Source organism: Thamnophis elegans, chromosome Z (assembly GCF_009769535.1).
Source record: "Thamnophis elegans isolate rThaEle1 chromosome Z, rThaEle1.pri, whole genome shotgun sequence".
NCBI lineage: Eukaryota > Metazoa > Chordata > Lepidosauria > Squamata > Colubridae > Thamnophis > Thamnophis elegans.
In genome coordinates, this window is record NC_045558.1 from 98,002,599 (window position 1) to 98,021,195 (window position 18,597).

General features: G+C 39.1%; 1 protein-coding gene across 1 annotated transcript in view; it reads right to left on the reverse strand.

Annotated features, from left to right (window-relative positions):
• Positions 1–4,492: 4,492 nt before the first annotated feature.
• The window catches only part of LOC116520443 (keratin, type I cytoskeletal 17-like), a 39,031-nt gene continuing 24,926 nt past the window's right edge, over positions 4,493–18,597 (reverse strand). The window contains exons 4-9 of the mRNA XM_032234652.1: positions 17,758–17,914; positions 15,628–15,789; positions 13,668–13,793; positions 12,887–13,095; positions 9,467–9,489; positions 4,493–5,304 (exon numbers count right to left, since the gene is read on the reverse strand). Of these exons, the coding sequence (XP_032090543.1) occupies positions 5,213–5,304; positions 9,467–9,489; positions 12,887–13,095; positions 13,668–13,793; positions 15,628–15,789; positions 17,758–17,914 (769 nt within the window). The 3' untranslated portion in view covers positions 4,493–5,212. The remainder of the gene's footprint in view (positions 5,305–9,466; positions 9,490–12,886; positions 13,096–13,667; positions 13,794–15,627; positions 15,790–17,757; positions 17,915–18,597) is intronic.

The window sequence follows — 18,597 nt, forward strand, 5'->3', positions numbered from 1 at the left end:
ATTACAAACATGGGCAATCAAAGAGACTCCAACATTAATAGAAAGATGTGCAGCTATAACCATCACACCTGCAAGATTCCTATTGCCTTCTCCAACAATTAAATAAACTCAAGAACATCACCACGGAAAATTCCAAAGAAATTATCAAAGCACTGGGAATAAAATAAAATAAAAAACATGCCTTTTGAGCATATGAAAACATTTCTAAGAAATTGCCAGGCAGATTCATAAAAATCCTAATTCTGCAACAGTTAGAGAGGGGCCTAGAAACAGAAATCTTAAATGTGTAAATCCTCTTTCTCAATATCCCCAGTAAGGAGATACAAAATTCTAGAGAGACCTCACTTTATTTATTTATTTTTTTCTGTCAGGACCCCCAGATTGAATTGCAAATGGATAACAGTAAGTAATAATACCCTGTTTCCCCAAAAATAAGACCTCCCTGGATAATAAGCCCAATCAAGCTTTTGAGCGCATGCGCTAAAATAAGCCCTCCCCAAAAAATAAGCCCTCCAAAAATATTGCAACACAGCAGCAACCATGAGGAGACCACGCTCACCACCTCCTGTACCTCAAAAATAATAAGACCTCCCCAAAAATAAGGCCAAGTACTTATTTCAGGAGTCAACAGAAAATAAGACCCTGTCTTATATTCGGGGAAACACAGTAATAATGATAATGGTTGAAGAAACTAGGTAATAATTGTTTCTGAATCAGAGCAGACTTTAGTCTAATCTGGCCCTGATTAACTCACTTCATGTGTTATGACAGTAGTTTGTTAAATATATTCTTAACTCTGTTGCTCCCCTAACTGGAGAACAGTGCAAAATGTAGCTTAGGTCATTTCTCCTAATGTATAGGCTGCACTGCCACCTGGTGATGTTGCACGGGATGATTTTCAGCCAGACAACACATATTTTCAGTAGGAACAGGCTATATCAAATTGCAACCAAAATGGCTACGGTGGTTCTGTTTCTTGTTCTCGCATTACATGTACTAACTTAGCAATTGATGTGAACCATTTCTAATTTTCCCTTCTGAGATCAGATTCTATTTCATTTTTTGAGAAAAAATAAAAATCCCTGAATACCCTTGCATATGATTATGGTCTTCAAGAATAATTGCCTAGATTTAAGGCTACAAATAAATCCACAGAAAACTGTACAAGTGCAAGGGTTAATTTTAACAATTTAAATTATCCTTTCTGATATTTAAAGCGTCAGCATTTAAGTACCAACGATGATCTGATAATACAGCCTCTACCGCCATCTTGTGGCTGGAAGTGGTTAGACGTAAGCAAGTTTATATCAGTTGATTTGCTCAGTTTAAGACAACTACATCTGACTCTACCTCAAACCTAATTTGACAGTAAAACACATTCAACATTCAATGCCTTCCTGGAAGTGTTCATTGCACAATCAAAAAATTGTTTTCATAATTTTGGGCTTTACAAGTATAAAAGGTGGATAGATATATGGAAAATACCAAGTCAGACCATCTATCCAGTCTAATATCATGTATTATGTTGTTTTTTAACCTCATGCCCTCCATATATAGTGAAAACACAATTCCCAGAATTACCAGCAAGCAGCTGTAATTCAATTGCAATAGGTAGTAGCCATTTGAAAAGTCTGGTGTAGTCAGAATGCAGTGACTCGCTTACCATGAGGCAATCCTCATGGCAATATTTCCTGTCACCTACAAACTGAGACCCTTTTAGCCAAGGATTAAAGCTGGGATCTTCGGCATGCAAAGATGCACCTAACTCCTGAGCTACAGACCTCCCAAATAAATGCACAGTGGCAATCTACATAGAGTCAATGGATTAAAATACCAATTGTCAGCACTTCTTCATTGAGTAATTAGGAAAGAAAACCATGAGACTCCATTGATAGAAATCAAGTGTACTTTTACTAATTATAAATGATCAGAAGCGTAGCAAAGCGAAGACTGATTATTTAGACACGAAAGCGAGTGATATATAGAATAACCCATTCCCCACTCCTTGGCATCCCAGTTGCAGTCCAATCATAATTCTCCCAAGTGTCAGGTGTGAGATAATGTCGAAAGGCATCACCAAGATGGAATGTCGGTGCCGTTGGCCTTGGCGGGAACCTCCTCCGCAGGCGCAGTCAGACAGGCAGCAGAACTCCACAACCTTCTTCAAGCACAATTAGTAATCCCCTCCCAAATCCCATGCTCCCCCTCCCCGTTTCAATGGCAGCCGAAGCAGCAGCAAAGCAGAGGCTGACACCAATTGTTCAATAGGTAGAAAACCATGACAGATGCTACTCAAGTTTACAGGCTTGTGAGAGGCCCTATTCTTAGAGCTCTACTAGTTGATTTCCATGACTTCCTTTCCCACATAGCATCACCCAGTTAGTCAGAAAAACAACCATCTTTTACATTAACAGAAGGAGAGAGTTGGAAGGGACCTTGGACGTCTTCTAGTCCAACTCCCTGTCCAAGCAGAAACCCTACACCAGAGGTGTCAAACTTGTGACCCACAGGCCGGATGTGTCATGTGCTGGTCACGCCCATCCTCCATTTAGCAAGGGGAGTTGTGATATGTCACATGACATGTCGTCATGATTTTGACACTCCTGCCCTATATCATTTCAGACAAATGATTGTCCAATCTCTTCTCTAAAACTTCAATGTTGGAGCAGCCAAACCTCATTCCATTGTTCCATCAGGAAATTTCTCCTTACTTCTAGATTGCTTCTCTGCTTCTACCCTCTCTTCTTGTGTGGAAAGTTTGGGCTTAAGCAAGGATGTGTGAATTTTATTCATATTGCCCAGAAGACAGGTTGCTGATAAACTATTAGTTGATCTATTGCTGAACACAGGTCTACTGGTCTTCTGGAGATCTGTCAGACTTGTATCGAACCTTAACCCAACTGACAGGTACATGAGATAGAGGAGAGAACTGACATTTCACCCTGGCCCATCCCATTTTTAGGTGAGATTTATTCATCTTCTGGTCTCTTGATTTAGCCAGGGATACTAGCAAAACTTTGTCACTTTTACCTTAGCTCCCAATTAAAGGTAGCAAGAAAATGGCAGCGAATGGCTGTAATCAGCAGTACATGGATGCACTCCACAGAGTATATGGCATTGTCCTAGAGTCAGTGGTGGGTTCCAGATCCCGTTGAAACCAGTACGGTGCAATGGAGCCCGGCGTCCTCCACATAAATGCTGCATGCGCATGCGTCCTTACCTCCTGCGACGCTCCGCGATGCTCCAACTGCTCAACAGAGTGTCGTGCAGGTGCCATACACTCTGTGCGTGGAAGCCCGGAAGAGCTCAAATACAGGCAAGGATGACTGGCAGATGGGCGGGTAGGCCCTCCGGAGCACCATATTGGGATGGTACCTGGTTCCCTGCTGCAGGCACCCGTAACCAACCACTGGTTAGAGTAGGCAAAGTCGGACTGCCTCTCTCCCAAAGTAACAAAAAAAAATCGGAAAGCACCACCATGCAAAACCCCTTGTTGGCAGAAGCAACAGAAAATCGGCAAACCCTCATTTGGAACATTTTCCCCATTTTAAAGAAAAACAATACCAGGTTAGTTTTTTCCAGACGAGACAAGTCAATTGGTTTTTGAAGACAATTGTTTTAAACAATTTATTTTTAGAGTGAAATAAAAATAATCATACTGTACATCACCAACAGAAGAAAAAAGTTAATTAAGAAAAAAAAACCTAAATCATGGGCTGTAGTGACTAAAATTGACTAGATATGACAAAATAGAGTGGGGGGGACGGGACAAATAACTGAAAAAAGATCCATATAATTGCTGTAAATAATATAAAATTAATCCTTAAACTTATCGTTAAATTGTTAAATCGTTATCATTAAATCTACATAATGCAGCAATTCCTGTGTCATTGTCTCATTTTTAGACTTTTCAAAACGAAGCTCATATCCTGGAGCCAAACATGTAAAATTATCCACCTTGCCATAACTCAGACTTGGTAAACCAAAGCTTTTCATGAAACAATAAAATCTGTTTTAGGAATATACTTCGGATATAATGATGTTCTTAACTATAATATCTTTTCTCATAATTATAATAACATACAGTATATAGTAATTTGAAGGCAAAGCAAAGATACAAGTAGAGAAGACCAAATCATTGATTTTCAAACTTCTTATAACACCATTATAAAAATTTAATGTCCGTCCCTTTTTAAGCATTTTTAGTGTATCGAATAAACAGGAAATAATGTTTTCTGATTATTTCATTTCATTTTAAATCATACCTTTTATTTCTTAATACCTGAATTCATTGATTCTCCAAAAGTAAATATTCCAATGTTTCATGATTCAGATTATGTAGGTAGGTCTCCACTTGCGACTACAATTGAGTCCAAAATTTCTGTTGCTAAGCAAGACAGTTATTTAGTGAATTATTTTGCCACAGTTGTTAAATGAATGACTGCAAGTGATAATTAGTAACACAATTGTTAAGTGATTCTGGATTCCCCCTGACCTCAGAAGGTCACAAAAGATGATCACATGACCCCAGAACACTGCAACCATCATAAACATAAGTAGCTTCCAAGGGTCTAATTTTTTTATCATGTGACCATGGTGATGCTGTAAGGGTCATAAGCAGAGGTGGGTTCCTACCAATTCGGTCCAGTTTGGCAAATAGGTAGTAACCCCAGTGGACACGTAACCATACCAGTTCTATGATCGGCGGTGCCATCTTGATTTTCTGTTCTGCACATGCTCAGAACAATCTTCATTTTAAAAATGTAATTTTTAATGGTGTGCGCATGCACAAATCATTTTAAATGAAAATGCGTACGCGCCCGGAGAAATTCTTTTTACTACCGAACGTGTAGTAATGGTGGCTGGAACCCACCCCTGGTCATAAGAGTGAAAAAATGATCATTGATCAATTTTTTCAGTGCCATCATAAGAAGGCACGTCATGGTGCATTGTGGTTTTTAGTGTGATCCAAGACATAGTTAGCAGATTATGCAACAGAATCCGAGGGAGGGTGTGGAAATTAAAATTTAAAGACTTCAAATAATTCCAAAAGTCACAATCAACAGATACCTAGGCAAAAAAAATGAAAGTCTCATCTATTTGCAGGCCAACAAAAAAAAACCTCATCCAGAGCTTCTATTCTCTTCCCCTCTTCCTCATCACCGCCATCATCACTGTGCTGCCAACATTGCTAGAGGGAAGGCAGCATCTTTCAAAGCTGGTGCTCCTCCACACGGGATGACACCACCTTGCCATCCACCCGTTCTTCAATGATCATCTTCTCCCATCGGCTTACCAAAGGTTCTGCAAGGAGTGACAAAAGGCACTGTATGAGGGATGGAGGGCCGGGAGAGAGAGAGCATGGAGTAGCTAAGGTGCTAGGGAATGGATAAATCACAAAAGGGCACCTTTTAGATTGCTATTATATATACAAATACGAACCAGAGCTGTCAAATGACATTTCAGTTAAATAATTGTTTTATTTTTTTATATTTCACATTTTTGAACTACCCATCCCACTCAGAGAGTTAGTGTTTATGTCTTCAACTTGAACTACTGGAATTTTTACGTATTAAGAATCACACTTCATACAGGGTCTGCTTTACACCATTTCAATCTTGTTGAATTTAACCATAGTATATCACACCTTTATTCTGCCAGAGAGGCTTAACCTTTATGGAACCAAATCTATTTCAAATGTTCACCGTCTAGAGAACGGCTGTCAAACTTGTAGCCCACAGGCTGGATGAGTCATGCTCTGGCCATGCCCACTATTGGTTTAGCAAAGGGAGGAAGTCGCAATACGTCATGTGACGACACCATGACGATGCAAGTTTGACACTCCCGAACTAGAGCCACCCTATTTATCCTATTGAATTTCCCCATTACTAACTCTGTATTCTCAACCCAGTTGAAATGAAACACCAGCCTCTTTCCCAATGAATCTATATAGCTGTACATGCTATGGAGCCCCAACTTTTTCCATATAGCTGTCAATCCACATTTATGATATCAGGATGCAAAAACTACATTGTACAGGTAAGAGGTGATAGCATTACTAGCTATCGATTTGCTGGATATTAGATTAGATTTTCTCTAGTTCTAATGCAAAGAATCCCTTATTTTTTCATTCAATAAAATGCATCCTCAACATATAATCTGTATCAAAGGTAGATACAAATCTTTTGATATATCCCTAAGGGAATTTGCAATGATTTCTGACTTTTTTTTTTAATTTAGACATATCATTTTCTATAACAACAACAATAACAAGCCTTAGCCACAAACTGCATGAAGGCGAAAATTCAACATGTTATCACCAACAGCAAATGTTGCCTCTGTAATGAGAAAGACGAGACAGTCGACCACTTGATCAGTGGGTGCAGCAAAATTTCACAAACCGACTACCTACAACGCCATGACCGTGTTGCTAAGATCATTCACTGGAAATTGTGCCAAAAGTTTGGATTTGAGTAAAGCAAAAACTACTGGGACCATCAGGTTGAGACGGTTTTAGAGAATGAGAAAGTCAAGATCTTGTGGGACTTCAGAATTCAGACTGACAGGCACTTGGCCCACAACACACAACAATAGTTGAAAAGAAAAAAGTATGGTTTGTTGACATTGCAATACGTGGGGTTGCACAAATTGAAGATAAACAGCAAGAAAAAATCACAAAGTACCGGGACTTGCAAATTGAAGTTGAGCAACTGTGGAAAAAGAAATTGTGTGTTGTCCCGATTGTAATTGGAGCCCTTGGAGCAATACCTAAAGGGCTACCTCGCTATTTGGAAATTTTAAATTTATCAGACTTGAACATTCTGATTCTACAAAAAACCACCCTACTTGGAACAACTTATATTCTCCGACGTTACCTTAACAGTTCCTAGGTCCTTGGTTAGGACTCGAGCTGTTGAGCTACCAACCAGCCCCAAAGGCTGTGAATCTCACCAAAGATTAACCACATATAATTACTACTACTACTACTACTACTACTACTACTACTACTACTACTACTACTACTACATATTCTCATCTAAATTAGAAAAAAAAGGAATTTTAATACAGGGTTAATAATTGAACTTTGAACTTTAATAAGATTTGTATGCTGTCACTCCCTTGGGACTCTGGGTGGCTCACAACAAAGTAAAAAACATTTAAAATATTTTAAATATTTTAAAAATACAATGTTAAAAAATTAATACAACATCCATTCCATCAGGTGGGGCTGGAAATTAATCAACAGCCCCAGGCCTGCCGGAACAGCCAGGTCTTGGTCGCTTTACGGAAGCCCGGGAGAGTGGTGAGGGTCCGGATCTCTGCGGGTAGCTCGTTCCTCAAGGCCGGTGCAGCTACAGAGAAGGCCCTCCCTCGGGGAGCCACCAGCCGGCACTGTGTGATCTTATTGGTCGTTGGGAGGTGAATGGCAGGAGGCGGTCTCTCAGGTAACCAGGTCCAATACCATGTAGGGCTTTAAAAGTAACGACTAGCACCTTGAAGCGGGTCCGGAGACCAATGGGAAGCCAGTGCAGCTCGCGGAGGATAGATGTAACATGGGTGTATCTAGGTACACCCATTATCGCTCACACAGCTGCATTCTGGACCAGCTGTAGTCTTCGGACACTCTTCAGGGGCAGCCCCATGTAGAGTGCGTTACAGTAATCCAGTCTTGAGGTGACGAGGGCGTGAGTGACCATTCGAAGTGCCTCCCGGTCCAGATAGGGCCGCAACTGGTGCACCAGGTGAACCTGGGCAAAGCTGACAAATGGTGTTCTAACATCAGCTGTGGATCCAGGAGGACACCCAAATTGTGAGCCCAATTGACAGACTCCAAGTTAAAAAAAAATGTAGACAGTGGTTGTAGTACTCCAATAAATTTTGTCATCAAAACTCTTTAATTCTATACCCATGCCTTTTGCACCCGGTTCTCCTATTTTTTTTAAAAAAACCTACAAATTGAAATTTGTTGTCTTTGTTATCTTTATCCTCATAACAGAGCCGAGGTGGCGCAGTGGTTAAATGCAGCACTGCAGGCTACTTCAGCTGACTGCAGTTCTGCAGTTCGGCTGTTCAAATCTCACCGGCTCAGGGTTGACTCAGCCTTCCATCCTTCCGAGGTGGGTAAACTGAGGACCCGGATTGTTGTTGGGGGCAATATGCTGATTCTGTAAACCGCTTAGAGAGGGCTGAAAGCCCTATGAAGCGGTATATAAGCCTAACTGCTATTGCTATTGCTATAACGATGGCTCTACTTCTTGGCAATTATAATAACTCTATGATGGTCAAAGACAATATGATAATAGAAAAGTTTTAAAAGCTATAGTCTCTGAAGACTATATCCCACAGTTAAAATTATCCCATTATAATGTTTTTGAAGACTGACACAGAGATGCTTTATTTATGTCCCCTACTGATTTTTCCCCCAGTCGTTTGAAGAACGTGTTTCATTACTCCACATATATCATACATACTAATTTTTACCACTTATTTAATATATTTCAATTTAGACTCCTTTCAAAGATGGTGCCTGCCCTGCACTTCATTGAGAATTGAATCATAATCCATACAAGATGTGTTCACATTGCAGTTTATCAAACAAATACTGTGTCTATCAAATGATTTGCTAAAATAACAATATCACATATTTATATACCACTTCACTGCCCTCTTTAAGCTGTTTACAGAGTCAGCATATTGTCCCCAATAATCTGGGTCCGCATTTTACCAATCCCAGAAGGGTGGAAGTATGAGTCAATCCTGAGCCTGTAAGAATCAAACTGCTGGCAGTTAGCAGAATTAGCTTGCAATACTGCATTTTTAATCAGTGCACCTCTACAACTAATAATCATCATCAGTAGCAAATAATCATAGGAAGTACAATTTTGTGTCAATGCTGAGATCTTTAGAGGATTCTTTCTATAGGAGACATGATAATTAAGTAAGACTAAAACTAATTTAAATTTAGAATGTAAGTATACCCACTAATGCAGGATCTGCTAAAGATGAGTTGAGCATAACAATGTCCAGTAAAAAGTCATTGTTAATTTTTTTTACAGTGTGTGATGTAAAAGCAATACTGAATAAAAGTTGAAGTCCAACATATCTGGAGGACACCAAGTTAAGGAATGCTGAGAAACGCAGAAGTGGAAACTGAAAGTATAACTTGCACCATTGACCATGCTAACTGGGTTTGATGGGAACTTGAGTACAACTTTGGAAAACCATAGGTTTCCTGCCACTGGTTAAGGAGAGGTAAACTGAAACATCCAAACCATTGCAAGACTCATTCAACTCTAGAGAAGATTCAGTGAATAAATGAAGTTTTCTTGTTAATGTTTTTCTTGTTATAGGCCTGTATAAGAGTCTCTGTCTAAAACTGCTGCACAATTATGAACTGATTTTCATTTTGCATGTATGAATGTAGATTCCCTAAAGAGAAGCCTGAATATCAAATTAGTTAGCATACCTGGAGAAGTCGGTGGTTCAAACCTAAAAAAGAAACAAAAGAACACCAGGTCTATAAACAAGATTCTGATTTACCAAATTGTCTAATAAAGAGTTCAGGTATAATGTTCAGTTCCTACTTGAATCCCCTTCCATTTTACAAAGAAATAGTTCATGTTGGCCTAGTATTTTGGGAGTTGCAGTTTCAATATAAGTGAAAGGCTCCAAGCTAGAAAAAGTTGGCTTACATTCACATTACAATCAGTAACAATCTTTTTACAGGATGCCTCTAGAAAACCTTAATTTTTTGCATCATCCCTTAGTATGTCTAGAAAATACACATTTCTTTCATTGCAAGATTTTTTTTATTTTTATTTTATTTTGCTAATGAACTCAATATGCACCAATGTAGTTACAGAGCAATAATCACTTATTTTCATGGTCTGGTATTATGTAAGATACTAATGATTTGCACAGTGTTTTCTTTAGCTAAAAAAAAAAAAACATGCACTGAATGTAAAAGAAGGCCAGGAATGCATGTATCTAAATCAAGCAACAGTTCTACACTTACATCAGATCCCAAGGACATACTGTGCAGCATCTCATAAGAGTGTTAGCCATGTTCAAGCAGACCTGTGAGAGAGCAGGCTGCTTAGAAAAATGAATGGCACCTGTGCTGCTTTCATCTCTTCCCATTAAGCCCTCTCACCACCACCAGCAGCACAGAAAATTATCTATAAAAGCTGTGCTGTGAAACAGCTGAAGATACATGGGGGCGGGGAGAGAAGGAGGAGCATTTGTGTGCGTGGAAATAAAGCAACCTAAAGCAGTCAGAAAGGAATGTTCTTATCTAGCAGCATGTACAAAGAGTAATAGCAGGAACTGCAATAGCAGAAGGAAGAGTAGCGGTGGGAAAGATAGCGAGTAATGAATGCGAGAGTTTGTATGGGTTGTCTAGGGTTGCCTATTCTTTTGGTGTTTGAGCCAACCAAATTAGGTATAGATTAAAAGAATTTGTCATAGGGATGATAAAAGTTGGATGTCCAAAACAAGATGAGATATCCAACATAAGAGGGTATCCTCACCGGTGGAATTGGCTCAAACTCAAGGAGTTAATTAAGTACTCTGTACCAAAAGAAAATAAACCTTAACTACAAAAGGAAGAGAGTTTTGTCCTTGCAGACCTCAGACTTTGCAGATAATAACTAACATCCTGACTTCAGAAACCAGACTCCTCACTAGAGTCTACTACACCAAACTAAGATTGGGGTGGGGGGGAATAGACCAACAAAAGTTCTCCCCTAGGCACAGAAGAGGCTACTGCTTTGGTAGGGAAATGTATCTACTTCATGAAATTAAGCAAAGAAGAAATTAGGCCAGCCAGAAAAGGGGTTAGGCTCAGATATTTGAAACAACAGAAAGAGGAAAAGTTTGTTAATTAAAAAAGAGAAAGAAGAGCAGCTTTGGAGTGAGAAAGAGGAAAAGTTGACAAAAATGGGAAGAGTGAGAGGCAAGAAAATAATTTAGAGAACTGATAAACTTAAAGGAATCCAGTCACTAGAAGGGCATGTTCATATCTAGAATTTTCAGAACATGCTGAGAGGGAAAGTGGTCACAAAGATATAAAAATCCCTAATTTAAGAGAGGAAGAAGACATAGAAGCCTATTTTACTATATTTTGTTATATATAAAAGTTGCTACCTCCTACAAATGACATTGAAACTGAGATTGACTGAGTGACCAGGTGGCTAGATGTTTAACAGGAAAAGTTATAAAGGCCTATAATAGTCTTTCAGCTAGGGAAGTAATTGATTATTATATTAAAGAGGTATGTAGGTGCAATATAATTCTTTATAGGTGGAGGTTTAGGAGCTACGCATATGAAAAACATGAAGGATCTGTAAATTGTGAGCAAGATTGGAAGAAAGTATTTGAGGCCATATGAAAGGTGCAAAGAATAAAAGAGTAAAAAGTTATTTTAGAACAGTTTCTATATGTGCAAGGTCCATATTTTCTTGCATTATATTTTACTTTTATTTATTTATTAGATTGATATCCTGCCTTTTTCAAGGAGCTCAAGGCTTTCATTGCGGATAACATTTTATCTCCAAGCTTTTCCCATAAAAATGATTCTCTCAGTGGCAGCTGGACTGTACAATGTGATGGTTCAAAACTATCCACTGGGTTTCCATGGATGAGAGGTGATCTTGAAGCTGGGTTTTCCCAATCCTAGTTCAGCAATTGAACCACATTGTCTGGCATTCTAATCTTACAGTAGCCAACCAGATTTCGTGGAGAAGCTCAGAGAAAACATGAGTATCATACTTTCCAGTTTAATTTCTCTAGTCACTCATACGTTGAAGACTATACTTGAAACAATATGTAATTATCATGACTAGTAGCCATCAATGGTTTGTTTTCCAGGAATTTATCTAATTCCCCTTTGAAGTTACTCATAACTATTATCCAGCTCTGTTGCCTCTCCATTGCTTGGTCTTTAAAAAAAAAATCTAAAGTCTCTCAAACTTCCAGCTCTTCTTCACAGGGGACTTAATCCAGCCTATAATTACTTCGGAAGCCTTATTTATGTATTTGTCATTTAATTATGTATTAAAACATTTGACAAGTAGTCAACTACAGTGGGACCTCGGGTAACGAATGCTTCTGATTATGGCCAAATCAGGTGCCAATGAAAAAAATCCACTAAATGTTTTACTCTGGTCACAAACACATCCTCGGGTAACGATCAAACACAGCCGCAGCGATTTCCCCTTCTGCACCTTTTTTGTGTGTGTGATTGCGCAAGTGCAATCACTCTTGCTTCCAGTCACGACCAAATCGGATGCTGACTGAACAGATTACGGTCATGACTGGAGGTCCCACTGTACTTAGGAATCTGGTTTAGAAAATAGAAAAATAATGCAACAATTAAATATACTATTCAAATAACTTGAACAAAAATATGTTCCATCATTTCCAGCTTTCTCTTTCTAAGTTGCATTCCATGTGGGTTCAAATAATAAATTTATACAACACATACAGTAAAGACTTTAATACCATGTAAAGTCAACTACTGATCAAAGTTGAGCAAAGATATTTTTCTGTTCCATGCCACATTCAGACAACTAGTTTTCCTCCAGGAAATTCTACTTCATCCCTCTCACTCACCACCAAGTTTCCTTACTCATTCAGCTGTCAACCAGCAATCCATGGCTGTCAGTGAATGGAGGAGAAAAAGATCCCTCTTAGACATCATTTGTTTAAAAATCAATTCTTGGTATTCATTCAGTCCTTTCCAAATCTCCTGATATTTTCCAGTTGAGTGCAAATGTCGCTGTTTGAGTTATATAAATATCAGCACTCCCCTCCCCCTAAACTGTGGGAATAGAAATAAATGGATCAACAAGCTGAACAGATGGCACTCATCCTCCCCACTCCTTACCCTTCAAGAAGACAGTGGTAGGTTGCTATCTCCTGTTTCAGTCTGTTTTTAATATCCATCAGTCGCTTGTAATCCTCATCTTGGTTCTGGGCATCCGACTTCAGTTGCAGCAGCTCTGCCTCCCGGGCAGCCACAAGGTTACGTAACTGTGACAACTCCAACCCATAATGGGATTGCACCTCAGCCAGGGTCCCCTCAAGAGCTCCTTTCTAGGAACAAAAGAAAGGTTTCTGTTTTCATTTTTCTGAAGATGTTAAATCTAAAGATGCTCTGCAGGACACAGGAAAAGCAGAGGGTAGATGGAGAGAATAGAAACTTGAGTCCAGCTTGCAAACATGACTTGCCTTCAAGGAGATATTATAGGAGCCTACACAAAATGTTTCAATGAGGATACTGGCCGATGGTGTCCAGAGTAAACTGTCTTAGTTTGTTTTTAATAAAATAATTTGGAAGCTTGCCTATTACAAGGAAAGTATCTTGCACATAATCTTTATTTAAAGGAACCTTTCAAGGCATCTTAAAATACAAAAAGGGGAAGCCTGCCAGTGTCATGCTTGACAGACAGACAGCACCTTATGCCTTCTAAGCGGTAAAGTTTATGAAAATGTTCATAACCTGCTGTAAAACGTCCAAATATGTTAATCAGTCCCCAATATTGAGGCATTCCTTCTTTGGCCCATGAGGCTACTAAATTCATACTAATCTTTAGGTCAGTAAAACTCCTTCTGCATTTGAGGCTTTTAGCATCTAATCCACAAATTTGAAAATGACTGGAACTGACCATGCTCCAAAGAGATTGCAGCTCAATCTCCAAAGCCTGGGTCAGCCGCTTCAGCTCCACCATCTTCATCTGAGCACTCTGTAGAGCTTCAGTGCTGACAGAAACCTCCCGATTGAGTGCATCGCACTGTGAAAAAGAGAAGTTACCCATTAGATATCCAGACCACATTATCTCCCATAGGGAGAATGGGAATCTTATGGAAATTGCTATTATCATTTGTGTATGAACAGGTGTGGATATGCTCACATTGCTCACTTGTTCAGCGGTTTCACTCTAACAATTAAAAAACTTTTAATCAGGATTCATATAGGTTATATTTGATCAGAGACCTCTGTTGACTTTCAATAAAACAGAATCCAATATCATGTGCAGACCTTGGCTAGTGACATTTATTCATTCAATTATCTTGAATTATAAGCTCTCTTTCTATTCAAACTAGACTAGCATCTGAAAAAGATGTGGAAATGCATGTGTCCATAATTACAATGTGTCAGATCAAATTCTCTACTAAGGTCATTCATTTTTTTTGAGGCAATCTGTCCAACATTTTTATGGTTTAAATAATCTAGCCTAATGCTGATGAATGCTGTGCTTGTTTATGGTATCATTTGTTTGGCTTCTGTTGGCTGTGAAGCAGCACAAGGAGTAAATGAAGAGCATTGATTGCAAGACACTTAATCTTGCTGTCATTTATTGCCAATTTCCCCCAAACTGGTTTCTGAAATTTCGTAAGTCTTTATTACAGCCCAAAAATGTTTGAAGCCTAATCTTAACAGAAACTAGAACTAGAAACATGAGGTTTTTGTTGTTTGAATGGAAATATTTTTGAATTTCTGGGTTTGCAAAGTAGAACTGGAGATGTTGCAAAGACAGCTCTTCCTGGAAGCTGCATGTAAAATATTTGTTGTCTTAAAAGACAAACAGATATATGGCTTGGATCTGTTGGTACCTCTGCCCAAACGTAACAATGAAATACACCTGAATTGGTATTTGTATTTGATATGTTCTTCATCTTCATTATTTTCATCATCACTTCAATTCTTATCCTCAACCTGTATGGGTGAAATAGATACTTGAATCTGAGTGAAAGAGTAACTAGAAGAATTACACACAAGTGTGTATGGGCTCTCCATGGTGTCAGGGCCATTATCATGACCTAATGCTGCCTGAAGCAAGACAGCGAAGCTTCCCCTTCCATTCCATATACCTAAACACAGTGTTTGGGCATAGCAGAAGGCAACAGGCTGAATAGAGTGTGAGGTGGAGTGTATTCTGGAGTCCCAGAAAGGATGGGCTCTTTCCTAGATAGCAAAGACAGCACAACTTGCTAGCAAGAAGAGGGCAACCATGGTCTCTCCTTAGCAATTCACAGAATATATCTACAGTTATGCAGATAATTGGTTTAGTCTGACAAGATTCTATCTGTACACTTATCTGTAAGTGAACAGCAATAAACTTTTTAGACTTCAGGTGGTTTTTTTTTATACTGGCTAGACCATTACATGGCACATAGCAGTATCAACCAAAATCTCATTGCTACCTCCTCACATCTAGCATCAGAGGAAATTGTGTATGCCTTTTAGGCACAAACACATATGCTTAAAAACAGAAACTTGTATCTTCCCTTATTTCTATCAACCATATCCTCTCCTTCTGAGGACACATTTCATAGTGGTGGTGATGTAAATGTAGCAACACACACAAAGGGGGAAATGAAAGTGTTTAGGGTGAAGGCCTACAAATGGCATAAATAAAAAGCCTTTAACTATATCAAAGAAGGGGAATACTTGAGAACAGCTTGTTACTATGACCTGAGAATTCAGCCAAAACAAATTTGTTCTATTTTTACATTGTGCTCTTCCTAGCTCCTACAGACATATATGAGCTCATATAATGTTTGCATCCTCTCTCTTCTGCAAAGAGACATTTTAGTATTTTGCTTTGCCAAATCTTTCCTCACCTGGGATTGGTGCAAAGCTTCCGCTTCCTCGCGGTTCTTCTCCATGACGCCCTCATACTGGTCACGGATCTCATTCAGAGTTTTTTGTAAATCAATGCCAGGCATGGAGTCAACTTTCACATTGACAGTGGCCCCCAGATGCCCCTGGAGAGGAGCCATCTCCTATGGAGTGAAAAAAAGAGCTCAGAATTTATTAGTTCACATGTGTAGGAAATCAGCCAAATATCATTTGGGGAAGAGCAATGGACAGCAACCAGCAATGTCGCAACAAAATATTAATTACATGAAATTAAATTAAATTGTCATAGGTAGGCCCTGGGGGTGGGGACCGTTGCACTTGGAAATTAAGCAGTGCAACAGCCTGACTCTTGAAGTCACCTCCAGCTTCATCACTGAAAGTTTTCAAAGACTGGATGTTGCGAAGTCATGTCCGACCCATCATGATCTTATGGACAATGTTCCTCCAGGCCTTCCTGTCCTCTATCATCCTCTGGAGAATCCATTTAAGCTTTGGTGACTCCATCCAGCCACTTCTGTCATCCTCTTCTTCTTTTGCCCTCAGTCTTTCCTAGCATTAGGCAAGTGACAGTGAGTCCTTCCTTCTCATTAGGTGGCCAAAGTATTTAAGTTTCATCTTCAGGATCTGGCCTTTTAAAGAGCGGTCAGGGTTGCCTTATTCCAGCTTGAACCTCTGGTTCTTATCAGCTTCTCCCTCCATTTGTGACAAATTTGTATGTCCATCCCCCCTTCCCCGCCCCCCACCATCCTGTAGTTTATGGCAGGATGCCAGTGAAGCAAAGAAGCTGAAGATGGCAGATCTGACACTGGCTTTAAAAGTCCCTTTCCAGATTTCATCACTTTCTTCTAATTTGGCCATCATGGTCCGATGTCCTCACATATACCATGGCCCCTAATTGCTGGATTCCTCTGCTTCTTTACCCACCCACCCAGATCAATAAAACATCCCATTATTTGTCCCATCACTTGGACTATAAAAGGAAAGTGATAGTCTCATCAATTTCAGCTAGTTAAAAAGGAGAAAAAATACACATGAAGAGTTTCACAATTCTATCAGTGAAATTGTTTTAAAAGTCCAGCTTTTCACAGTCACGCTGATTTTTAAAAATGGTAGAGGAAGCCAACAATCAATGAAAGTAGGGAAGGCAATGTTTTAACCATAGGCCAAAATAACTAATTAGATAGAAATGTTTGTCTACATTGAAATGAAGGACAAGTGAGGCAGACAGTAACATATCCCACAGCAGAAAAGAGTCAGCAGAGGTGTCTCCAATGGTGGATCAGGAAAGGACAATATCACACATTCCTATTCTCAAGATACAGTCTGTGGCCCTTGTATTACAATATGTGGATCACCGTTATGACTCTCTTGGGTTCAAAGATTAAAATTCAAGTCATGTCAGCATAGTTTACTTTCATTGCTTTTTAATTCCATTTTCCCTCCCATCCATTCTTCCAGTTCTACCTCTGAAAAAAAGGCTCTATTTTTCGGCGGTTGAGCATGTTAGTCTTATTGTATCAATTTGGCCCTGCCTAAATAATATAAAGGGGAATTTTTTCAGTAGGCAGCAAGTAAATAGAATGTTCAAGCTATTTTCATAAGGCCCTTCAACAAACCTTATTGAAGGATCTTAAAAGTGCCATTCCTTATTATTTAGAAAGTAGGGCTGTGCAAAAGATAGTAGATGCCTGGAGCACACAGAAGCATCAAGCCACACCTTTCAACAACTCCTTAAAGCAACTGCTTCTTTTCCTAGAATGATGTGGTTGCTTTAACAGCAATAACAGTCCCATCATGGAAAATGTTGTATTTGTTTTAAAGAATTGCCAATTCATACATGTATTCTGAAGCATCTTTTTTCCTTCAAATTGAACTTTTTGTAGGCCCAGTAGGGGAAGAAAAGAGATTATTTTAATCTGTGTTCCTTATTATTTAGATTCCAAACTCAGATAGCCTAACAAAAGAAACAGCATGATAAACATTTGTATTCCAGCAGCCATGTAATTAAAAGAACTTCTATTGAAACATTGTGTGGCAACATTGATCCAGGAAGTGTAACGTAACTTGCATAATATCATGGACAAATTTCACACAGCTATATCCATATTTACCTCCTTGTGGTTTCTTTTGAGACAGGCCAACTCTTCTTGGAGATTTTCAGCTTGAACCTGCAAACTAGCTCGACTTGCATTCAATTCTTCTAGGGTCTTACGCAAACCCCCAAGGTCTCCCTCCACAGACAGGCGCATGCCTACTTCAGATTCCAGCCTACAAAGGCAAAAGTCCCCTCAGCACATTTTTAGCTATGATTCTTGATTGCTACATAACTGAGAACATCAAATGCTTCTGTATGCATTTTGTATATTAGTCCTTTTGAGTTAACTTGGTTGAAAAGGTTTTGCCCTGTGATGCACCGTTTCACCCAGTTACAGACAAGAGAGCTTAGTATATAGATCATGCAAGCCGCCGTGGGGGACTCCAGTCCATCATTTATGAACAGGCTAGAATTAAATGGATATGAAGTCCCAAACATGGCACAGGATCACCTATGTGCTTATGCACACTCTGTACCTACAATAGTGGCCAAAATTGTGGAAACCTTTTGGGAAAAGTATATTTTTGAGGTTTGATGGCTAATAACACCACTTTTTAAAAAAATTTCAAGACAATCATATTCCACTGCTGGAATTGAAAATTTATGGAGCCGACTAGAGAAACTTGTTAGTCAGAAGCGACCCAGCAATAAAACCCAGTAAATAGAAACAATCATTCAATCTTGGTTTCACATTGTAACAGCTGCAGAATTAAAAAGCTTGGTTCACTCCATAGGAAGACATTGTAAGGCCATAATTCATGCTTTTAAAGATTACCCAACTAAGTATTAATTGACATGGTGATAATTTTTGTATATCTCATTTTTTCTATGGTGATAAATTTTGTATCTCTTGTTT